At 37.0% G+C, this 26,381-nt stretch overlaps 1 protein-coding gene across 4 annotated transcripts in view; it reads left to right on the top strand.

The window, feature by feature from the left end:
* The window catches only part of KHDRBS2 (KH RNA binding domain containing, signal transduction associated 2), an 890,357-nt gene that overhangs the window by 557,174 nt on the left and 306,802 nt on the right, over positions 1 to 26,381 (top strand). For all 4 annotated transcript variants that reach the window (XR_011164972.1, XM_069070694.1, XM_069070693.1 and 1 more), the window contains 2 exons: positions 3,498 to 3,625; positions 22,493 to 22,691. Coding sequence is in view for 3 of the 4 variants with exons in the window: in XM_069070694.1 (XP_068926795.1) it covers positions 3,498 to 3,625; positions 22,493 to 22,691 (327 nt within the window). In the remaining variant the exon portion in view is untranslated. The remainder of the gene's footprint in view (positions 1 to 3,497; positions 3,626 to 22,492; positions 22,692 to 26,381) is intronic.

Here is a 26,381-nt window from a genome sequence, read left to right as displayed (position 1 = left end):
CATTAGATACTGTAAATTATTTTGATTATGCTATAGAAGAAACACTTCACCCTTGCTTTTTTTGGTTTTTAATGAGTATTTTGTTCTGTTAAAATATGTTTTCTGTAACTACTAAAATAATCTTTTTGTTGTTTATATGTTTAATTATACAGTTTTCCTAATACTGAAGCATCTTAGCATCCCCGGTATGAGTAAAAATTTTACGAATGACAGGGCAGTCATTTTAAAGTCAGAAAGAATCTCAAAGACCATCTACTACAACACTTTCATTTTATAGATTAAGAAACTGAGCTTGAGACAGATTAAGTGGCTTCCACTAGATCACATTATATAAATTTCAGAGTAAAGCTTTGAAAACTGTGAAAGCTGGATTGGAAAAGTCAGGGAAACAAGCTAACTACACTTTTTCTCATAAATTTAAATCAGTTCTTCCTATATCTTAGAAAAGAGAACTTTATCTGAGGAATTTTTCTGCTAAGATTTTTCCCCCTGTTGTTTCCTTTTTGATCTTGTCTTTAATTTATTCATGCAAAAACATTTTAATTTTTGGTGATAAAATTATCCACTTAATAAATATCTATTGACTAACTATCCTCACAAAAAAATCTGGGGGTTTGGTGCTATTATTAACCCCATTTTACAGTTGAGGAAATTGAGGCAGGAAGCAATTAAGTAACTTACCCACAGTCACATAGCTAGTGTGTATCTGACACTGTATTTGAATTTAGGTAATCCTGACTCCAGGTGCAATATTCTATCTACCATTGTCAACCAGCTGCTTATAGTATGTGTAGTGGAGAGTAATGGTTATAAGGGTTTGGTTATAAACCATAGATAGACCTGGTCCTGATTTGAGTTCCTCTCCCTTAGATGATCCTCTACTTCTGATGGGGTACAGGCTCTGGGAACCCGCTTGAGCTCTCCTTGAATCTTCCCCCTTGATGAGGCATTTGTGTGAGGCCATAAGCCTTTCTTTACCACAGGCCCAGATCTCTGTTACTCTTACCCTAACCTAGTCCTCCACTGTCCAGCTACTTCCCACCCTTGAACCTATCAAAATATCTATACCAAAATCTGTTACCCTTAAACTAGCCTAGCCCTCCATTGTCTGTCATCTCCAGGTTGCCTTCAGCTATTTCCCACCCTTAATCTGATTACTGGAGTCTGACCTCAATTCTCACAAGGTCCTCCTTACACTCCTCCTCTAGACCCTCCCCAAACTCCTCCTCTAGACCACCCCTGAATCCTCCCACAATCTTTCTGTATATAAGATCCATCTTGCCTCCATGATGGCACTGAGAGTAATCTAGCAAGACTCACTCTGTGTCAGGTTATTCTGGCCAATAACAAGTGTAACAGATACTTAGGCTCCTTAAGAGTCTACCCTTTATGGTGAATTTTTAATAAACTTTGCTTTGCCTTGGCTGAGAGAAGACTTAAGTTGAATTCATTCAACAGGACCCAGCATGTTGATATCTTGGGGTCGCTAGCACCCCTAATCTTAACCCTTAAACCTCAACACTTCCCTCAAAAATCTTTTCCAATACATCTTCTCTAATTAGTCATTTTAGTGGTTTGTGGGCTTAAAATTACCTTTTTATGTTTAATCATTCCATTGTGATAATTCTACTTACCTCCTACTCCTAACAGATTGATATAAATGTTTTATTTTTCTTTAGTTCAATTGCTGTTTAAATGTAAAAACTAGAAGGTAAAAAGTGAATAATATTTGACTTGGTTAGAAATCCTAATTATCTAATGTATGGGGATATTGTCAGCCAACTGTGTAAGAGTCTATTTTCATTATCATCAGATGTTAAAGGAAGTAAACAAACAAAAAAACATTGTTATTGCAACTCAAAAAAAAAAGACTATGAGGCAAAACTATATTTTTATAAAAACTATTTCTGAAAGACAAGTTTAAGAAATCTGGTTACAAAACCCAATTCTGAACCCCTTAACAAGAAGAAGAAAGACAAATATTAATATTTATAAATATGTGTCTATCTGCTCATAGTACTTTACACCCTTCCTGTAGAGGCAATGAGTACAAACTTATAAGACGTACCAACATTCAAACACACACACACATACACTATGCTTTGAAATACAAAATTCATAGATTTAGATATAGAAGGATCTTAGAAGTCAGTAAGTTAAAAACCATTTTACAGATAAGAAAATTGAGGCAAAGTGACTTTAGAGTCATACAACTAATACTTATCTGAGGAAAGATTTGAACTCATGTCTTTGAGTCCTCAAATTTAACATGGTACTATATCATTTTGTCTCTGAGATATTCTGAAATAAAAAGGAATATTTAATGCTAAAATTATGTTTTGTGATTATTGCCCAAACTGTAAATCTATAGTTATCAAGCATGACTGATATTGTCCAGGCAAGTTTTTAAATTTATTACTTACTTGCTTTCTTTAATGAATAAAAATAACTCAAACACTGTAATCTATTGATTTTGCTAGTTTACAAATTTCTCAAAAACCAAGACACTAAGCACAATAAATATGTGATGAATAAACCTATTTCTAATATGTAGTACTAATAATTTCCCCTGTTTCTTAAACCTTCTTTATCTAATGGTGAACAGAGCTATAACTAAAGCAGGACAATCAGTACTTTATACCTGGGCACCAAAATGGAAAGCATGCAATAACCAAAACAGAAAAACAGAGAATTAAAAATTTTGTTCAAGTTTAGCAAATAACACAGTATCTGACACACAGTCAACACTTAATAGTTGAAATTCTCATTTTGTTTTATTAGAATTTCTTGTGTCTTCCCTTTGCCATCAGTTTTACTGCTTTGGAAGCATAGGAAGTAGTTAGTAAGGAAATAAAGGTCTCTACCATTTGCTTGTAAATGCTGTGCCATGGTATACCCTGGTTCCAAAAAAATACAATTTTTTTTTCAAATTTAGTATTTTGCATCTCTTTTTAATATTTGTACATTTAAGTAAAGTTTATTTGTTAATTAAAATTTCACTATTCTGTAATAGTTACTTTGATTGGTGGATAAAATATTTATGATTGAATAAATGTTTTCATTAATATAAAAGTAAAAATCTTTCAGTGCACTTACTAATATGTGTTTGTCTTTGCTTGCTATGTGACCATGGATAAATGACCTCCCTGAGTCTCAGTTTTCTCATTTATAAAATGAGGATAATTATAGCTATGATTTCAATGAAGATATCTGGAAGAGAACTTATAAGTCATCTAGAAGAAATCAGATTTAGAAACTAAAGACCAGAGAACTTAACTGCCTTGCCTTATGTGTAGTAAATGCCAAAGCCATGATATGAATCTAAATTCAGTACTCTGTCCACTATACCACACCCCCACAGAATTGTTATTATTACTCTAAGATACTATAAAATAAAAAGTATAAGAAATGTTCAAATTATTTTTATTGCAGTTTATGTTTCACAACTCTAAGACCTTCACATCAAATACTATTATTTTTGGTTTCCTTTCTTTCAGGATTACAATGATGAAATTCGCCAGGAACAATTGCGTGAGTTATCTTATTTGAATGGTTCAGAGGACTCAAGTCGTGGAAGAGGTATTAGAGGAAGAGGAATCCGGGTACCTCCTACAGCTCCTTCAAGGTATATTTATTCATTCTGCAATTATAAGTGAATTTAAAGATTGACATATACTCACTATGAGACTCTGGACAAGTCTCTAAAAGTAAAATTGAAGTCAGTGGTATAAATTGCAGAAAAGGTAGCAACCTGCATTAGGAGAGGGAGTTTCCTAACGTAGGAGTTCCCTGTATAAATGAAATCACAAATCCAATCTCAACCTCCCATCTGTACATGCAGAATTGTTCCAGTCTGTGTCAGGTTTAGGCTTCCCAACAAGAGCTAGAAAAAAGATTCAGTAGTCATAAATTAAGGACACTCCTTGCGCCTAGCAGACCACATTCATCTCCAGGAATTCTACACCAAATGGAGGGGTAAAAAAAACAGTATTAAGTGCATACTATATGTCAGAAAAAGGGCAGCTAGGTGATGCAGTGGAGAAAGCCCTGGGCTTGGAATCAGGAAGACTCATCTTCAAGAGTTCAAATCTGGCCCCAGATACTTATTAGTTGTTTGATGGGGCAAGTCATTTAATTCTGTTTGCCTCAGTTTCCTTATCTGTAAAATGAACTGGAAAATGAAATAGTAAGTCACTCCAGTATCTTTCCCAAGAAAATCCCAAATGGGGTCATGAAGAGTCAAACATGACTGAAAAATGCCTTAACAACAAATGGGCTAGGTACTGAGCTAAGCTCTGGGGATATAAAAACAGTACTCTATGAACTTGCATTTTACTCAGGAATACAATGTATGTTCCAAACTATGTGTGCTAGTTCTGGTATTAGATTTTTAAGCTCCTACTATGTACCTGGAACTTCAGGAGGTATTAGGGCTTCAAAGACAAATAGGAAACAATCCTTGCTCTCAAAGACCTTAGGTATGGACAGCTAGGTGGTTCAGTAGAGAGAGTGCCAGGCACGGGATTAGGAAGACTGCTGCTCTTCCTGAGTTCAAATGCAGCCTCAAACACATTAGCTGTGAGATTCTGGCAAGTCACTTAACACTGTTTGCCTCAGTTTCCTCATCTGTAAAATGAGCTAGAGAAGAAAATGGGAAACCACTCCAGTATCTTTTCTAAGAAAACCCAAAGGGATCATGAAGAGTTGAAGGTGATTGAAAAAACAGCTCTACACTCAACATATGCTGGACACTGCGCTAAGAGCTTTGCAAAGATCTCACTTCATCCTCACAATAATCCTGTGTCATGGATGCTACTATGATCCCCCATTTTACAATTGAGGGAACCAAGAAAGACAAAGGCTAAATGATTTGCCCAGGTAACACAGCTAATAAGCGTATGAGGCCAGATTCAAATTTAGCTCATCCTGACTCAAGGCCCAGTATTCTATCCAGTGCACCATATAGCTAGCTAACATCATCACTGGAAATATGAGGGAAAAAAATTCTTGTTATGCTATGCCTTATTGTGTTAGGAGCCCCAGTAAAGATGTGGTAGTAGGAAGAATGCTGAATTTGCTTATATCTGAAAATGTTACTGAATCAGTATAGACTTAATAAATATATTGACAAGCAGTCTCAGAAAACCAGAAGAAATGCTCTTTTCACATATTGTTGCTCAAACCCCTTAGAAATTCAGATATATTTCACACTGTAAAGTTATGAGCAATCAAGTCAATGCTATTGATATTATACTACTGTGCTCACAGGGTATACTGGTTTTCAAGGAAGAGTAATACTTCTGTTGTTAAGGATGGCCAAATCCTTTTCATTACTTCTTTCCACCTTTGGTGTCCACTTGCCACTCAACTCTTACCTGTTACTCCAAGAAGTTGTAGCATGCTTAGTGACCACATCTCAATCAACCATTTCAGCAGATGTGCTAAACCAGTCTGAGGGGACCCAAGGAGCATTAAAACTGTCAGTGAGTTGGGGGTGTCTACCTGGAGTATGTGAAGACTTCCCCTGGTGGAATAGGTAGATGAGAACTATTTGTCCCAATGGCCATGAAGGCAGCTGAAGCAGGCCCTGCGAAGTGCTTGGAGGTTGGTTAGACATTGAAGAGCCCAAGGTCAATCACTGCATCCTGGGACATTGCCAATGGTCTTGACTTTTGTCTTCCCACTGGACTCTGATGATTCTGGACTCCAATGACTCAAAGAGGGAAAGAGGCTGACAATTTCACACAGCTCTACATCACTTCAATCAAATATATACATGAGTCAAAAGACATATCCATACTATTTGAAATTTTTACTTACTTCAAAGTCCTATGGTGGTGAACAAGTAACAGAGTAATAGATGTGTATACACACAGGTAAAAGGATTGTCTTCTCACTGGACTGAAGCAGCAGTGGGATTAAGCAGCCCCCTGGGTGTCTGAATAGCTTTTTTGAAGGACCACACTGCTCACCTCCTAGCATGAGGAATGGATGAGAAAAAGTGCCCTAAAAATCATCAGCTTCACCTAACCTTACTTATTTAGGCAGGTGAGGGTCCTACTTTTCAGTGGAAACACACACAAAAACGAACAAAAACTTTTCCCAAATTATTCCACTCACCATTAGTACATGGAATGTTCTCATGCATATGGACAACACAAAATCTAGTAGACCTGAAAGACAAACAGCTCTCATTGTGAGAGAACTCCACAGGCATTGCATTCAAATAGAAGTCCTGAGTGAAACAAGACTGGCAAATGAAGGTCAACTTTAAAAATTTGGAGCTGGCAGTCTCCTGACAATGCAATTACCACTTACAGGAAAACACCAGGACACCATCATCAGTGTGTGTGCTCCCACTGTGATGAAGGCAAATAAAATTTTATAAAACTTTATAAAATCTTGAGACCCTCATCATCAGTGTGCTAAAAGAGGACAAGTTGTAATTCCGGGTGACTTTAACACAAGAATAGGCACAGACTATCAAACATGGCAGGGAGTCCTTGGGAGGAATGAAGTCAGAAACAGCAACAGCAATGGTTACTTACTACTGAAGACTTGTGTATCTCATAGCCTTCTTTTTTCTATTAATTAATTTATTTTTAGTTTTCAACATTCATTTCTACAATTTGAGTTCCATATTTTTTTCACATCTGTCCCTTACCCCAACCCCAAGACAATTTGCATTCTAATTACCCCTTACTCTAATCTGCAGTCCCTTCTATCACCCCTACTTCTTTTATCTTCTTACCTTCTCTTTTCCTGTAGGGCAAGATATATTTCTATACCTCATTGCCTATATATCTTATTTCCCAGTTGCATGTAAAACAATTTTTAACATTCATTTTTAAAACTTTGAGTTTCACATTCTCTACCTTCCTCCCTCCCCACCTACCCTCATTGAGAAGGCAGGCAATTTGATATAGGTTATACATGTGTAGTCATGCAAAACATTTTCATAGTAATCATGTTGTGAAAAACTAACTATATTTCCCTCTATCCTATCTCACCCTCCATTTATTCTATTCTCTCTTGGCCCTGTCCCTCCTCAAAAGTTTTTTTCTTTCTAATTACCCCCTCCTCCCATTTGCCCTCCTTTCTGTCATCCCCCTACCCATAATCCCCTTTCTCCCTACTTTCCTGTATGGTAAGATAGATTTTCATGTCCAGTTGAGTGTGTATGTTATTTCCTCCTTAAACCAGATACAATGAGAGTAAGGTTTGTTCATTCCCTCTCTTCTCTTCCCCTCCATTATTATTATTATTATTATTATTATTTAAATATTATATAGTTAAACATATTATATATATATGTATATATGTGTATATATATATACATATATATATATATTCCCTCCAACTACCCTAATACTGAGGAGACAGGTCTCATGAATTACGAATATCTTCTTTCCATGTAGGAATGCAAACAGTTCGACTTTAATAAGTCCCTTATGATTTCTCTTTCCTGTTTACTTTTTCATGCTTATCTTGATTCTTGTATTTTGAATGTCAAATTTTCTATTCAGTTCTGGACTTTTCATTTGTTTCCTCCTGAAGTATTATACTCAGTATAATACTCATCAGTAGGTGATTCTTGGTTTTAATCCTAGCTTCTTTGACCTCTGTAATATCATATTCCTTCTGATCCCTTATTGTAAAAGCTGGCAAATCCTGTGTTATCCTCATTGTATTTACACAATAATTGAGTTCTTTTCTGGCAGCTTGCAATATTTCTCCTTGACATGGGAACTCAGTAATTTGGCTACAATATTCCTAGAAGTTTTCCTCATTACTTTAAGGAGGTGATTGGTGGACTCTTCCAATTTCTATTTAACCTCTGGTTCTAGAATATCAGGGTAGTATTCCTTGATAATGTCTTGAAAGATGATGTCTAGGCTCTTTTTTTGAGCCTGGCTTTCAGGCAGTCCAATAATTTTTAAATTGTGTCTCCTGGATATATTTTCCATGTCAGTTGTTTTTCCAATGAAATATTTCACATTGTCTTCTATTTTTTCATTCCTTTGGTTTTGTTTTATAATTTCTCAATTTTTCATAAAATCGTTAGCTTCTATTTGCTCCATTTTACTTTTTAAAGAGTTTTTTTCTTCAGAGACCTTTTGGACCTTTTTTCCATTTGATCAATTCTGCTTTTTAAGACCTTCTTCTCATTGGCTTTTTGGACCCCTTTTGCCATTTGAGTTAGTCTATTTTTAAGTTGTTATTTTTTCAGGATTTTGGGGTCTTCTTTATCAAGCTGTTGACTCATTTTTCATTATTTTCTTGCATCACTATCATTTCTCTTCCCAATTTTTCCTCTACTTCTCTAACTTAATTTCTAATACACTTTTGAGCTCTTCCAGGGCCTGTGACCAATTCATAATTTTTAGAGACTTTGGATGTAGGAGCTTTGACTTAGATGTCTTCCTCTGGTCGTATGTTTTGATCTTCCTTGTCACCAAAGTAAGATTCTATAGTCTGATTTTTTTTTACACTGTTTGTTCATTTTTCCAGTCAGTTACTTTACTTTTTAGCTCTTTGTCAAGATAGGATTCTGCATCCAGTGTGGAGGATGTATTATTCCAAACTTCAAAGAAGAAATGTTTACTATTCTCCTTGTCTGTGATTTGGTCTGTGAATGACCACAAGCACCTTTTTCTGCCTTGGAACTGTGAGGAGGATTCCCTCTCCTCTCTCACCACAAGCTCTACCAAGTCATCACTCCTCCTCACTACAGGACTGCCACCTGGAATTGGAACCCAGATCCAAGGACAGGCAAAGCAAGAGAATCCTGACTCAGCACCAGAAAAGAGATCCCTGCCATCCACATCTGATCAGTCACTGGATACCTTCACTATGTGTGGAGAGCTCTGGAAGCAACCACTGCTGCTGCTGCTGCTGCTGCCACCACCCCTGTGCTGAAACTGGAGACAGACTGTGCTTCTCTCTCACCCAGGTCTGACAGACCTTTCCCACTGACATTCTTAGTTGTTTTTCTTTGGCTTTTGTGGGTTGAGAAGTCTGGAAACTGCCACAGATGCCAGTGATTCAGTCCCCTGTGGTCTGCTGCGACCTGTTGGTGGCACCATGGCCCAGGCTGGACTACACTCTTCTCTCAGACTGGTGCAACACACCTTTCCTATTGACCTTCCAAATTGTCTAGAAATTTGTTTCACTCTTTTATTTTGTGGGTTCTGCTGCTCCAGAATTTAAGAGTCATTTTAACAGGTATTTGAAGGAGTTTCAGGGAGATCTCAAGCAAGTCCCTGCTTGTACTCTGCTATCTTGGCTCCAACCTTTCCTCCCCCCCCCCATGACCTTCTTATCACCAACATTGTCTTTCATTTACTTAAATGCCCAAAACCTCCATGGAGGCACCCTTACAGAAAATATTGGCATTTAATAGATTGTGTCACTGTAAAGAGAAGAGACACATAGGATGTGAGAATAACAAAAATAATGTGTGGTGCAGAATGTTGGACCACTCATAAGCTTATCCTCTCTAAGCTAAATGTTCAAATTTAACAAAAGTGACCCCAAAGCAAGATGACTATCAGAAGACTTAATGCCAAATGATTAGTGTGCTTCTCCCTGCATCGACAGTTTGTTGCTAACTTGGAAAGAAAGAGGAGACAACACACAGTTGAAAACAGTGGAATAGAAAATGAGTGGGCAATTCTCAGAGATTTGGTATACAGCTCTTCATTTACTCATCTGGACCAGTACATTCATAAACATCAGGCTGGTTGGACAAAAATGATGGGTGAAATTTAAAAGCTGCTAAGTGAAAAATGAGAATTCCACAGGACTTACCAGGCAGAATGGTTTACCTGTCTCTAAGAAGTCAACATTTAACTCCATCAAAAGTAAAATGAAAGTTAAGCTTGGAGAGATGTAGGATTCTTGGCTCAGTAAAAAGGCAGATGAAATTCAGTTTTATGTTTATAGTATCAATCCAAAACACTTTTTGATGTTCTGAAGACTATTTATGGGTGAAAGACCTACACTGTATCTCAAGTACTCAGCACTGATTGGAGCCACATTTATTAGTGATAAAGGCATGTTCCTGGAAAGATGGTCTGAACACTTTCACACCATTCTCAAAAACCAGTACTGATGCCACTAACCATATAGCTCAGGTTGAAGTCAATTCCTCTCTAGTTGAACTTCCAACTGAAAAAGAAGTTTTCGATACCATTAGGTTCATCTTGTGGGAAAAGTACTTGTTGCTGCTTCTATTCTGGCTGAGATTTGGTATCCAGGGGATTCACTGCTTGTATAAAAGCTAACTGAAATCTCTGGGTTATATGGCAAGAGGAGATTATCCCCCAGGATTTGAAGGATGCTTTTATTGTCCATCTCTATAATGGAAATGGAAATACCTTATCCAGTGAAAATCACAGAGCAGAGTGGAGATCTCTCTTTTTGTCATTGCTGGCAAGATTCTTCCCAGAGTCCTTTTAACAGGCTAATTTTTCACCTGGAAGATGGTCATCTACCCAAGAGCTAGTGTGATTTCATCAAGGGCTAAAGAACACTCAATGTGGTATTTGCTGCCTGACAACTCCAGGAAAAATGCCAGGAGCAGAAGAAAGTTCTGTATGCAGTGTTTTTTTTGATCTGCTCAAAGCCTTTGATATTGTCAGTTATTAGGGCTTCCAGAAGATCATGGCAAAATTTGGTTGCCCAGAGAAGTTCATCAATATTGTACACCAGTTCCAACATAGTATGTTTATACAGATTCTAGATAATGGATGGTGCTCCTGCACTTTCCCAGTCATCAATGCCATGAATTAGTGATGTGTGCTTAATCCCATACTTTTGAGCATGATGTTTTCAGTGATGTTGTCAAACACTCTGAATGAAGACAAAAATGGTATCAAGGTCAGTTACCACATTGATGGTAAATTATTTAACTTCAAAAGGCTACAAGCCAAGACAAAGACAGTGGAAGAGATGGTCAATGACTTTGTGTTTGCAAATAATTGTGCACTCTGTGCACCTGTTAAGTATGGATTAATTCTCCACCACTGTGCTAATTTTAAACTAATAATCAATACCAAGTAAACACAAGTTCTCTACCAGCCAGCATTGAACCATCCATACACAAAACTACCAGTTACAGGAAACAGAGAAATTTTGAAAGTTGTGGATAATGTCACTTACTTTGGCGGTATACTTCCCAGGGATGCATACATAGACGATGAGGTTGATGAAAGCATTGTTAGAGCTAGCTCAGTGTTTGGAAAACTCCAAAAGAAAGTCTGGGAGACAAGAGGTATTAAGCTACCTACCAGACTGAAGGTCTTACAGAGCCATTGTGCTGACCTCCTTGTTATTTGCCTATGAAACCTGAACAGTATACTAGTGTCATGAAGGAAACTGAACTGCTTCCATTTGAATTATCTTAGGAAGAGGAGGTACTGGACACTAATGAGGTCTTTTCTTGAGCTGAATGGACAAGCATGCAAACTCTATTACAGATAGTGCAATTCTGATCAGCTGGCCACATAACCTGGAAATGTATGTTTGCCTAAAAAACTATTTTACAGAGAACTCATATAAGGTAAACATTCACATGGAAATCAGAAGCAGATATACAAGGACACAAGGTCTCTCTGAAGAGCTTTGGAATCAATTGTGAGACATGAGAGATGCTGGCACAGGACCACCCAGCATGACATTCCCCACATCAAAGTAGGTGCTGTGCTCTATGAGCAAAGCAGAATTGTAGTAGCTGAAAAGAAACATGATATAAACAAATTTGGAGACATCTCCACTCCCAGTGTTCATTTGAACTATTTGTGCCTGACCTGTGGTAGAGCCTTCTGAACTTCTATTGGGCTCATCAGCCACAATCAGACACAGCATATCTTGACCCCAACATAGTGATGTCATTTTGGTCCTTGAGAATGATGGACAACAATTAATAGTACTTGGGTAGTGTAATCTCTTGGTGTCAAGTAGAGTTTGTGGAATTATGATTTTTTTTGAAGATTTTCAAAAGAAATCACTGGTTTTCAGAGAATTATATATCTCTACACAGAAAACATTCTCAGAAATGCAATTCAGTTATTGCCTACACTCCTTCAGCAGATGGCCTTGAAATCCATAAAGATGCATATATGGCAAATTATTTTCTCTATTATGTGGAATCATTTTCCCCCAAAATATATTGTTATAATATGCAGGCTCAACCCAATATTTGAATTTTCTTCAAGAATATTTTTACTTAACTCTTAACAGTCTGTATCATTTCCTCGTAAGAGTCTAAACTTCTCATTTAAACATCATATAAGTATGACAAAATATGAGGGCAAAATTTGACTCCATGTAACTGTGGCAACTTAGAGTTGACAAAAGCAAAGTTTTCCTGAAACATTCAGGATTTCAATTTTCTATTTCATCTGAATAAAGAAAAACACAAAAATGAAGCACAATAGCTATTTGTTCTTACTGTGCAGGAATATTGATCCATTAATGACTCAGTGGCAACTGTAGCATAGGAAAAAGTATATTAGATATAACACCAGAAAACCTGGATTAAATTCCATGTTTTACCACTTAGTCATTTTATAGCCATGGATATGGCATTTCACCTTGCTAGGGCTTGTTTTCTTCATCTGCAAAATGGGGTTACTAAAATTATTGGAACCTATTTCATTGGGTTATAGTGAGGAAAATCTGTAAGCCTTAAAACATTACATGAATGTGAATAATTTCAAGGCATGGAAGTATTTGAGAAAATGACTGAACAAATCGTGGTACATGGGTTTAATGGAAAAATCACAGAACTGTAGGAAATGATAAATATGACAAATATACACATGGGAAGTCATAGAAGCTGATACAGAATGAAGCATGTGTACTAAGGAAAATAATATATATGAGGTTTACAATGATTAGATGGAAAGAATGACAACGATAACGAAAATTGAAAGTGAATATAGTGTCATTTTAATGGCTAGGTTTGGCCTTAAAGAAGAGATAAGAATTTAAAGTTCCCTCATTCCCTGCAGAAGTAGTAAACTATAAATGTGGAACAATGCCTGACCCATCAGGTCTGGCTGATGTGTTAGTTTTACTTAATTTTTTTTGTTATGTAGGATGGTTCTCTGAGTGGGAGAGAATGTGAAATATATGGAAAATGAAGGCAATATATAAACAAAAATAATCAGTCCTCTTCACCCCAAAGAATATGAACAATTAACACAGAGAGAAGAACTTACCTAGGAGTATCTAAATATGCAATTTTACTGTGGACCCAGTCACATCAACCTTTATTAAATACCTACTTGTGGGCAGTCTCTGACCTCAAGGAGTTTGCAATCTGACTGAGGAAGACAAAATGCAAGAGGAGGCTGAATTTGGAGAGAAGTATGGGGAAGAAAGCATGGTAGAGAATTAGGCCAGAAAAGTCCCAACTGAGCTCTCTCAAGTTAGAGATTTGGAATTCATGACCCCACCCTCCAATCAGAGAAGCAGAGGGTAATAAAGAGGTAGAGTTCTAAGATTGATGAAATCTTCCTAGATGATGAGGTTATTCCAATAGTGAACTTTCTGAGGCATTGTGGAGATCAGCCAGAGAAGTATCAGAGTAGTATAGCCAAAAAAAAAATGAGGAAATCATATGAATTCATGTGAATAACTGGTAAATTCTGAGAGACAACCTAACCCTTAGCAACCAAGGGAATGGAGTATGCTGAGCTATAATGTTGTTGTTTTTGTTTTGTTTTGTTTTTCTGAAATGAATGACTTTATATTGGAGGTGATTGCAAACAAGATTCTTGTCTTGAGTTTCTGCTTCTATACTTTATTACTTAGAAAAAGATGTTGCATTTTTTTCAATACTGTAGTTTTCTGGCTCATTAAAAATGTTAAATCAGCATATGAATGCATATTTCTAGTTATTGATGCTCTCTCATGTAAATAGCAAGTACAGATTAGAGTGAATTGCATAATTACTCTGATAGGAATGAATTCATTTTCTCTCTTAATCTGATATTCTAACATTTAGTGAGCAATATCTCATTGAAGCTTTAATTTTAAAATATTTTCCTGAACAATTTATTTGCAAGTGTTTTTGCTTGCTTGTTTGTCACATAATTTTATGGCATCTATACATCTGTCAACAAGAAAAGGACTTGAAATTAAATATTTTGAAGAAAGATTCATTAAAGAAAAGGAAAACAACATAATAATATTTTAATATTTAACTTCAAGTGATCTAGGGTACGCTAGAATTCTACAATGTCTATTTTCCAAGTTAATTTTCAGCCCTTATGTGAGGAGCAATTTTGTAGGAAGATCACTCTATTGTTCCCTTAAAATCAAGCATTGGTGTGCCATATGTGTATTAGAAGGTATCTTTATTCTTCCCTGGTTTTGGTGCATAACTGTCCTATTTCATAAGCTGGTGTTTTTCCTCGCAAATATAACTTAAAAATGAACATTAAAACTTCACTTTTGAACTTCCAGTGCCAAGATAGTAGAGTGAGGAAGGAAGCCTCTGAAGCCCTCCCAAAGAAAACCACTTCAGAACTGATCTAGGAGCAGGGAAGCAGTTTATAGTCTGGCAGAAAAGGTCTGTCTCACTGGGATGGGAGGGGAGCCAAGTTCAAAAGCAGCAGAAACCTGAGCAGCCAGTCTCAAATCAGGAGGCCTACATCAGGTCTCCAGGCCAGGGTCAATCCACCAATGAGGCCCCATTCTCCTGCAAACCAGCAACCACCTAGACAAGTGAGCAGTCTGTGCAGCACAGCAAAGCCACACCCCAATCACTCCATCCACAACACAAACCACCAGCAAGGTGTTGATCCCATTTCTGACCAGTAGTGAAGCCCCATCCCAGGGCTGGCCAACAGTGATACCTGTACCTGGAGCCTGTCAGCAGAGAGCTCTGTTTCCATAGCAACCCAGCAACAGGCCAGAAAAACTCCAGGCAGATCAGCAACAAGATTTCTCCTCCAGGGTCTGCTAGCAGAGAGTCTCTATTTCCAGATCAACCAAGCAGCATGGCCCCACCCCTGGAACAGACCAACAAGAAGAACCTTCTGGCAGGGACAGCCACCAGAAAGACTGTTACAATAGCAACCCTGCAGAAAGGCTCCACCCCAGGGCAGACCAGCAGGTAAACCCAATACCCAGGGGAATGGGGGGGGGGGAGAGGGAGGTCACAAAAAGAGTAGCCTACCTTCTAGTGAAAGCAAATAGTTAAGCCCTAAAGTCCAGTGAAAGATGGCAGTAAAACCCTGAACCCCAGAACAAAGACCTTGGGACAATGCAGGACCAGAACCCAACTCTCACATGAAAACACTAAGTCACCAGAAAAAAGAGGGGGGCAAGTAAATATGAACATGCACAAAAACTTCACTATAGAAAGTGACTATAGTGGCAGGGAGGATCAAAGAAAAAACTTAGAAGAGTATAATAGTGTCAAAATGGCAACAAGTAAAGCTTCAAACGAAAATGTATATTGGGCAGTTCCAGGACCAAGAAGAGTTCCTGGAAAAGCTTTTAAAAGGATTTAAAAACAACAACTTAGAGAAGTGGAAGAAAAATCAGGAAAAGAAATGAGAGTAATATCAGATAATCATAAAAAAAGTAAAACATGGGAAAAGATACATGAAAATTTACTGAGGAAAGTAACTCCCCCAAAAAATAAAATTAGCCAAATGGAAAAGAATGTGCAAAATCTTACTGAAGAAAATAATTCCTTAAAAATTAGAATCGATGGGGCGGCCAGGTAGCACAGTGAGTAAGAGCATGGGCTCCAGTGTCGGGATGACCTGGGGATCAAATCCAGGCTCAGACACTTATTACCCACACAGAAACACCTGGCCAAGTAACTTTGAGCAAGTTACTTAATCCCAATTGCTTAGGGGCAGCCAGGTAGCTCAGCGAGTAAGAGCACCAGCTCCAGTGTTGGGATGACCTGGGGGTTAAATCTGGGCTCAGATACTTAGCACCACACCCAGAAACAACTGGCCATGTAACCTTGAGCAAGTTACTTAACCTGGATTGCTTATAAAAAAAATTAGAATCGAGCAAGAAGAAGTTAATGATTTTATTAGACATAAAGATATGAAAAAATAAAATTTAAAAAGTAAAAAAAATAGAAGAAAATGTGAAATTTCTCATTGGCATAATAACTGATATAGAAAATAGATCTAGGAGAGACAATTTAAGAATTATTGCACTACCTGAAAATTTTTATTAGAAAATGCCTGGACAACATAAATGGAACTTATCTTAAAATGATAAATAATATTTCTCTAAAACCATCAGTAAGTATTATCTGTAATGAGGATAAGCTAGAAACTTCCCCAATATCATTTGGGTGAAGCAAGGAGGCCCCTTATTCCCTCTTTTATCTAATATTGTACTAGGACTGTTTGCTATAGGAATAAGAGAAGAAAAAGAAATGAAAGGATTAGAATAGGCAATGAGGAGACAAAACTATCACTCTTTGAAAATGATTTAAATTTAAACATAGAATATCCTAGAGGAACAACTAAAAACCTACCTAAAATTACTAACAGCTTTAGCAAAGTTTCAATGACAAAATAAGTTTATAAAAATCATCAGCATAAAAATCATCAGCATTTCTACATGTTACTGACAAAGTCCAGCTGAAAGAGGCAGAAAGAGACATTCCTTTTAAAATAACTGTAGATAAAAGATAAAACACTTGGGAGTCTACTGCCCAAGACAAACCCAGGAAATATATGGACACAACTCTAAAACACTTTTCACACAAATAAAATCAGTTCTAAATAAATTAGTAAAATATTAATTGCTCATAGTTAGGCTGAGCCAATGTAATAAAAATGGCAATTCTACCTAAATCAATCTATTTATATCCTGTGATAGCGACCAAATTATCAAAAACTTGTTTTATAGAGCTAGATAAATAATTAAAAATTCATCTGGAAGAAAGAAACCCAAAGATATCAAGGGAACCAATGAAAAAAAAAAATTCCAAAGAAGGTGGTCTAGCTGTACCAGAACTCAAACTGTATTACAAAACAGTAATTATCAAAAACAATCTGGGGGGGCGGAGTCGAGATGGCGGAGTAGAAGGAGGATGTCCCTGCTGCTCCGGCTTCCACCTTCCACAATCCATGTAAAAAGGGGACTCTAAACAAACTTTGGAGCTGCAGAACCCACAAAATTATACAGAGAAGCTAACCTCCTGCTGAGGACAGCCCAGCAGGCCAGCAGGAATAGGCCAGAGCAGTGCTCTGGGAGCCAAGCCCAGCCCCACCACAAGGCTTTAGCCCCAGAGCCAGCCTGACCTGAGGGACTCCAGATCAGCAGCTACTGTGGCCTTCTCCAGATTTATCAACACATAGATGCAAAAGACAAAGTGAGAGGTGAGTGCAGTCTGGACTTTGGGACCCAGTAAGTGGAAGTGTGTTGGCTTTTGCCCCTGGGGCAAGAAGCCGCTGAGACTCTGGCACAGCCAGCCAGCTCCACAAGGTAGCTTCAGCTCCTGGCCTGCAGAGTGCAGGGAGACTAAAGCACCAGTCTGAGGAGTAATTGCTCCAGCTTTAATCGGCTTGGATCTAGATTGTAGTCTAGGGTGGAGGTCCTGGGGTGTATGTCCAGCTTGCCAGAGCATGTGAAGGCCTCAGAGAGAGCACCCATCTAATACCTCTGGCAGCTGAGAAAACCCCAGCATTTGGAACAAAAGCTCCCCTGTCTGGTGGCAGAGTCCTACTGTGGCAAAAAGCCTAGGGGTCAAGTGACTGAGGAGCAACATGACCAGGCAAAGGAAACAAAGCAGACAGAAGATTCAAACATTAGACTCCTCTTTTGGGGGCAAAAAGGAGCAAAGCATGGAAAAGGAGGAAGACAGTGAAGTCAGAACTCCTGCACCAAAAGTTTCCAAGGAAATTGTGAACTGGTTACAGGGCATAGAGGACCTTATGAAGCAGATAAGAGAAGTGGAGGAAATATTGGGAAGAGAAATGAGAACAATGCAAGAAAATTACGAAATGAGAGTCAACAGCCTGACTGAGGAAAATAATACCTTAAAAAATAAGACTAACTCAAATGGCAAAAGAGTCTCAAAAAGGCAATGAGGAGAAGAATGCCTTAAAAAGCCAAATTTGCCAGATGGAAAAAGAATCTCAAAAGCTCACTGAGGAGAATCATTGCTTCAGAATTAGATTGGAGCAAATGTAAGCTAATGACTTTATGAGAAATCAAGATGCTGTTAAACAGACCAAACAAATGAAAGAATAGAAGGCAATGTGAAATATCTCAAGGGAAAAACCACTGACCTGGAAAATAGATACAGGAGAGATAATTTAAAAATTGTTGGACTACCTGAAAACCATGATCAAAGTAAGAACCTAGAAATCATCCCCCAGGAAGTTCTCAAAGAAAACTGCCCTGATGTTTAGAACCAGAGGGCAAAATAGAGGTTGAAAGAATCCACTGATCACCTCCTGAAAAGGATCCCAAAAAGAAAACTCCTAGGAATATTATATATAATTATAGCCAGGTTCCAGAATTCCCAGATTAAGGAGAGAATATTACAAGCAGCCAGTGAGAAACAATTTGAATATTGTGGAAACACAATCAGCATAACCCAGGATCTGGCAGCTTCTACACTGAGGAATCGAAGGGCTTGGAATATGATATTCTGGATGTCAAAGGAGCTGGGATTAAAACCAAGAGTCACCTACCCAGCAAAACTCAGTATCACTTTTCAGGGGAAAATATGGTCATTCATTTTGCCCTCTGGTTCTAGAATATCAGGGCAGTGTTCTTTGAGAACTTCTTGAAAGATAATGTTATTGTTTTTTCTTAACATGTTTATTATTTTTCTAGCAATATTGTGTTTATGTGTTTTTATTGGTTGTTATTGTTGGTGATTGTCGATTCTTGAAGCAGACCATGATATCAGGAAGGTGGGCTGTGCAAAACTAGCCTCACTTTTCCTCTCGAGCCATCTGGGCCCAGTGACAAGATATAGATCAGGTTGAGTGATAAAAGAAAAAAGAGAATTAAAAAAAATCTTCACTTTCAATATAGGCTTGATGTCATTGGTGCTGTTTATATTTCAACACGGTACCAAATGTTGTAAAATTACGTTCTATTTCAAAACAAACAGAAAAAAAATATGCCTGATTATTAAAAATGAGCAACTAGGGGATGTATCATTTTCATACTTCTAACACAATATTAAGAAAGGGAAAAAATACAGAGATTAGAAAGTACTATATATCCTTCAAGAATGCAAATTATTATGTAAAAATATCAATGTTGAAATATTAGTGTAAACATGTAGGGAATCTTGTCTTGATGATCATTTATTTTAGAATCGTTTTCTTTGAAAATATTCCAGATAAAAGATTTAATATTTTAGTGATCATGCAAAAGAGACAACCAAGTGTGGACTACATATGTTAATGTAATGTGTACTACACAGCTGATGAAACCATAGTTTTACAATTCTTCAAATAACCTATAGATGAATTTCTCAGAGGATTTTTCATCAGATGAAAAATGCACTATTATTGGGTGAAGAGGTTTGTAACTTAGCTCAGTAGATAGCACTTCAAAAGAATCCTCATAGTTTGAAGTTGGAAAGATAAGGCATGATAGATGGGTAGGACAAGAGAATCAAACACGTAGAATTCTAGCATGAAATATTCTGATGTTCTCCGAGTCACTAAACTTTTCACAGCTTGAAAGGACCCAATACATCACCCAGTCAAACCTCCTTGTTTTACTGATGAGAAAATGGAGGCCATCCTTTGAGAAATAATCAAAAGAAAAATAATCTAAGTCCTTCTCATGTTTCAGAAGAATATAGAACCTTTCCAGAGGCCTCTGAATATCATAAAATTTGGCTGATCCTATTTGAGCTGCTGCTTTTAGATAAAATAGCTTTTGTGTTAATTCCTATGGCAGAAAAAGCATTTAGTCATTTTCTTAGCATGGTATGATGATAAGTTTCCCCAGCTCCATGATTACAATAAGATGAGATGTGGTTCAGGTTATACCTTTGAATGGCAACTTGCAACAGGGAAAGCTCCTAGGAACAGAGTAACATTAAACTTTAATTTCAAATAATTATCAATATATTGCAATAAAATGCAACAAAGTAATTTTTACTTTGATCATTAGAAATTTTAGTAAAATGAATGTTAGTGAAGTATAAAAGTCAGTGTGGTATAGTGGATGGAGAACCAGCTTCAGAGTCTAGAAGCCAACTTGAATTCAAGTCGACTTATAATAGCTGTTCATTCCTGAGTAATTTGATTAACCTTTCAAGATCCCAGGAAATTTTTTAAATTGTAAATTATATAGTAATTACTTTTCTAGTAATATTGTGTTTATTTGTTTTTATTGGTTGCTATTTTTAGTGTTTGTCCATTCTTGAAGCAGACCATGATATCAGGAAGTTGATATCATGACTTGCAAGTGAATTGGATTTAAGTGAAGGAGGGCTGTGCAAAACCAGCTTCACTTTTCCTCTCGAACCATCTGGACCCACTGGCAAGATATAGAGGTTGAGTGATAAAAGAAAAAAGAGAATTAAAAAAAAAACTTCACTTTCAATATAGACTTGATATCATTGGTGCTGTTTATATATCAACAAGGTACCAAATGGAGTAAAACTGTTTTTGAGGGAATTTGTGGGAATTTAAATAATGAGAACTCTTCTTTGCTGATGAAAGCTCATGTCTAGTCAAAGAGAGTGGGAAGGGTATTGTTTTTGTTAGAGAAGTAAGAGCATGATTCATCTTCAAGACTAGAACTATACGTACATGACCTTGACATATCACTGTGTGTACATCATCATTGAACAGATAATGTAATATAAATACAGAGTTCCCTTTCCTATATTATTTTAAAGTTTATGAAATGATTACCTCACCACAGCCCTTTGAAGTAAGTAGTGAAAATGTTATTATCCCTAGTTTATAGTTGAGGAAGCTAAAGCTCAGAGAGGTTACATACTTTTTTCCAAATTTACACAACTTATAAGTGACAGAGTTTGAATTCAAATCCAGTACCACTTACTGTAAATCTAAAGCTCTCATCACTATATATCCAGGTCTGTCAGATGTATATAGTAGTTTTGGATCAGTATGTTGTTATAATTCTGCACCTTAATTTTCATGTTACATGAATGGGATTCCCTGCCTGTTTCAGCCACCTGAGGGGTGTGGTAGGTGCATTAGAAAAAACTGGTGTTATGATATAGGACTGTAATTCTTGTTATTGGGGAGGCTAAGTCTAGTAGATTCCTTAAGTTCAGAAGTTCTGAGCTGCAGCATGCTAAGTCAATTGAGTTTCTGCACAAAATGCAACATTAATATGATAAACTCCTGAAAATATTGGGTCATCAGGCTGCATAAGGGGTCGGGGGGGGGGTATGTTAATAGTTTAGGAAAATCTTTCCTGCCCATTAATAAGCCTATGTGACCTGCTTTGAACCTTTGCCCAGCTTACAGCTGTGATACATCTTGAGTCACAGAGCCTATTGGGGGAAGGAAGCTTGCTTAGAGGAAGCTTGCTGGTAGGAAGGCTTTCACACCTTTTGCCAATTTCTAATTAGGCACTGAGTCACAAGGGTTGTGATGCCTTTTGCCTCAGAGAAGTGTATACATACTCTGAGTTGGTATTTTGCTTTGGGGGCTCACTTATGAGAAGGATCTTGTGATTCCCTGGTCGAGATTCTGAGTGGCCGTATGTTCAGAGCTCCCTGATTGCTCAGATGAAAAGGCTTTCTCGATCCAGGGTATGTAAAGTGTATAGCAATATTGCTTTGATTCAGGCCGTCAGAGCCCTGTCTGTTGGCCTTCATTTCTCTGCTTGTATTTCCTCTGAAGTTCAGGGTGCTGACTTTTCCCCTGAGCTAGTAAATGTAATTTAAAAATATTGTTGACCCCTTAAACAGGTATCTTTCCTAGTAAAGCAGATCTAAGATCCTGTGCTAGCAGCATTTCTAGGCATGCTAGTGTGGTTGCCGCTATGGAGGGGTAGGTGGGAGGCTCAATCTGGGCCACTTCACAAAAGGAACAGATTAAATCTCTCATGCTGATCTGTAAGATTGGGATCATGAATGGTCTCAGTACTTCCATCCTGGTTGTGATAGAGTCAATACATTCTGAAGAAGAAGAGGAGGAAAAAGAAGAAGGGAAAGAGAAGGAAGAAGGGACAAGGAAGACAGAGAGAAGGAGGAGAAGGAGGGGGAGGAGGAGGAGGAGAAAATAAAAAGAAAAGAAAAATACTGAACTAGGAGGCATAGTGCCTGAGGTCTAATCTCAACTCTGCAATGTATTGCTTATATGACTTTGAGCAAGTCACTTCATCTGTAATGCTCTTGGTTTCATTTGTAAAATGATCTGGATGGACTAAATTGATAGGCATCTCCCAGATCTAGACCTATTATCTTATGATCCTATACACGATATTTGATAGCCTTCACTCTTCCTTTACATATCATTGGAATATGATTTTTTTCTCCTAGGGGTCGTGGGGGTGCAATTCCTCCTCCCCCACCACCCGGACGAGGTGTTCCAGCACCCAGGGGGACGACTGTGACACGTGGTGCTCTTCCAGTACCCCCAGTAGCAAGAGGGGTTCCAACTCCTAGAACAAGGGGAGCTCCAGCTGTTCCAGGATACAGGCCACCCCCTCCCCCAGCCCATGAGGCCTATGAAGAATATGTAAGTACAGTTAAGGCATTAACCATTAGTATCTGCTAAACTGCTTGAACAATCATGAAATAACTTGGACCTCAAAGACAGAGTTAAGAATAGACAAATACAAGAACTTAATGCTTGTATTTGAACCTGGTTTACATTGCTCAAGGTTATAGAAGTATATTTGATACAAGTGTCCAAAAGGTTGTGATTTAACTAATTACAATATTTTTAAAATGAGTTTATTTTTGCAAGTATCCATGTGCTTTTTACCTGTTTTAGGTATAATTAACTTAATATTAAGGACCAAATGGCATATCAAGAGTCTCATTTTGTAGCTTACATGAGAACCTAATATTTCAAAGTGGAAACAATGATGCAAGGCATAAATGCAAAGCATTCTCTTCTTTTTTCTCTGTCTGTCTTTCTGTCTCCTCTCCTTTTGTCTCTGTCCCCTCATTCTACCACTATCTCTCTGTTTTTCTCAGAAATATATAAGAAACAAAACTCTAGAACCTAGTAGAAATGTGGTAGAAACATGTTAATATGTTCATTTACATGTATGATTTTCTATTTAAAAGTCTCTAATAGTTTTGTCCCTATTTATTCATAGACCTTCCTTCTGGAGAATGTTCTTTTTGGAGAAAGTTTAGTTTTTATGTAAACAACACTACAGGTGATTTTATAGTGAGAAAATGTTAACTTTCTGTTGCTTTCCAGAAAGTAAAAGTTTCCCAAAGATCCCAATGATAGGAAATCCACATTCCATTAACTTGACACCATTTAAAGGAGGTATTTGTATTAGATGCTCCGTGAAAGCTTTTGAAAAAAACACAAAAGATGTTTTGAGGCCATAGTTTGAGATTTCTTAGATAACAGTGGTTTTCCAAACACCTCTCATACTGCTTCAACACTGTATAATAGCCTTCATTTTCCACCAATTCTCCCATAGATACTTCATTTCAGCTGGATAAAGTATCTACCATTCTCCAAGACAAAGAAAGTTTTCTCTGAGAACTTCCTCTAATAGCTAAAAAAAAATAGAATTTTTTCATTCACTGATCCTCCCTCAAAAAATTATAAGAAAAGTTTACTTCATCCATGAAGTTGCCCTGAATAAAAATGATACAGATTTTTTTGGTACTTCTTTTAACCTCTGTGCTTCTTTTATCTCATCAAACACCATGTATACATTTTGACACAATAAAAATAACTGACATTTATATAGTGTTTAAAGTTTTCAAAGTACCTTTCCTACAGCATTTACTTTGTTCTCCCAACAACTATGTGGGGTAAGGGCTAAAGATATTATCATGCTCATTTTATTTAGGAGTCTCAGAGCAGCAGCTGGTGGGTCAGTGGATGTACTAGACATGAAGTCAGGGGTAAAAATGAGTTCAGATCTGGCCTCATCTTACCCTGGGCAAGTCACTTAATCTATGTTTGCTCCAGTTTCCTCAACTATAAAATGCTACTAACAGCACCTATCTTGCAGGGTTGTTGTTAGTATCAAATAAGATATTTGTAAAAAGGTCTTTGCACAGTTTCTGGTATATAGTAGGTACTATAGAAATATTAATTTCTTTCCCCTTCTCTTACTTGCCCAGGGTCACATAACCAGTAATTGCCTAATATGAACCAAGTTCTTTCTGATCCCAAGTGCAGAACTCCATTCATAACATTACATTCATTATATCACAGCACTCATTCTGTTCTTCCCACCATGTGTGGATATTCGCAGTATATTTATTGTGAATATTTATTATAATAATTCAGTTTAATATTTGCAAAACACATTCCTCATAATAGCCCCCTGAGGTAAGTAGTACCTGTTTTTTTACAAATAAAAAATCAAATGCCCTTGTTCAGGATCACCTTCTAGTGAGTATCAAAGCTAGAACTAAAACTTATGTAATCAAAATCCAATTCTTGAATTCTTTTAAATATATGTAATATATTTAATACTAAAGTACAATGTTTATTGAGCACAGGAGTTGGCAAAGACCAAATCTGTTCCACTTCTTATGTATGTGTGGCTTAAAAATTGGAATGACTTATCTTGCAGATTATATAAAAACAGAGAGTGGGAAAGATTTGACCCTCAAGCTATAGTTTGATGACTCCCTGATTTAATATATAAAAATGAATATTAACTAATGTTAGTAGCTGCCATATCTTTAAAAATAAGATTCTCTTTACATTTTGTTAAGGGTAAAAAGTTTGTTAATAAAAGTTAGGTTGTATTCTTCAACCTCAGGTATCAGGGCATGAAATTATTTTATCGATCCTGATTCCCTCCAAAATAAAATGAAAGCTATGTGAAATATGTGTTAATGTATGTATACATCTATATGTATAGAGATGCATACATATATTTAGAAATTCAAATATATCCAAAAAATAAGAACTTAACTTTATAATAAATATGTAAACAGAAAATTGTAAAGAAAATGTTTTCTCATTGCTCACCACTTTTACTGGTGCTTTGTCTTTAGGGATGACATTTATAAGTTGTATTTATAATAAACATTTATCATGTTTCTTATAGTTTCTGCCATGATATGCTTTGAAAGAACCATTAAAATAATAGATATCTTCTCATATTTTAATAACCCCTACAGAATCTTTATTGTCATGTATGTAGTTGGGTATTGGTGTTAGAAGATCATTAATAACTGAAAACAACAACTACCATTTGTGCTAAAGGGGAACCACAACGTGCAGACATTAATAAAGTATACTTGCCACCCCCTCAAAAAAGTGAGAGAGGGAGGAAGGCCTGATCAGAAATTCCTAGATACTTAGCAATTGGGAAAGATCGTTGAGGTAAACCATACAGCAATTCAAAATAAAATGCCAAGAATTCTTGACTACTAGGTCTATTCTTAGCCTACTGATCTCTCTCTAAGAAATAAGAAAAATAAAAGATTAAGCATCTCAATAACAAAATAATATCAACATACTGAGTTGACAGCAAAATCTCACAGTTATCCTTTAATTTGCATTGAAGTCTTTAAGAAAAGTCTAATTTTAACTGACATGACCTACCAACTCCCATCTTAGATTTTTCATTCTTTCCTTCTGGGCCTCAGAATTAAGGTTCTAACCACACAGCAGGTATGTGTGTCTATATGTTTGTATGTGTGTGTGTACCACATAGCAGGTGTGTGTGTGTGTTTGTATAATCAAATCCATTACTTTCCTGGCAAGAAAGCATCTTACTGTAAATGGAGCTCTTTGAAAAAAATGAGTTGTGTTTAGCTGAGTCTAAAAAATGTGAAGTTTAGTTTAAATCAATTAAACTTAAACATTTTAAAACACCTAGTAAATAAATGGTTATATGTTAAGTGCCAAGTGAATAATTACATAGTGTATAGCTGATGTGTCAAAGAGATTACAGTTAGGGTGGCTAGGTGGTGCCGTGAATAGAGCACTGGCCCTGGAATCAGGAGAACCTGACTTCAAATCTGGCTTCAGACACTTAAAACTTACTAGCCATGGGACCTTGGGCAAGTCACTTAACCACAATTGCCCACCAAAAAGCAAAAAAAAAGAGAGGGAGAATACAATTTAGGACATAAATATGATATAGGTTAAAATAAGAAAGGTACATATGGGATACCAATAAGACATGAGAGTTTGGGGGAGGGAGGATCTTTTCTAGGTGGGGAGATCATAGGAGTCCTCATGAAGGAGTAGTGAATTCCCAAGTTA

Source organism: Petaurus breviceps, unplaced genomic scaffold (assembly GCF_028583685.1).
Source record: "Petaurus breviceps papuanus isolate PSGF00001 unplaced genomic scaffold, PetGlider_PUasm1.0 90822, whole genome shotgun sequence".
Taxonomy (NCBI): domain Eukaryota; kingdom Metazoa; phylum Chordata; class Mammalia; order Diprotodontia; family Petauridae; genus Petaurus; species Petaurus breviceps.
The sequence above is the reverse complement of the archived record's forward strand: the minus strand, read 5'-3'. Positions and strand labels throughout refer to the sequence as shown.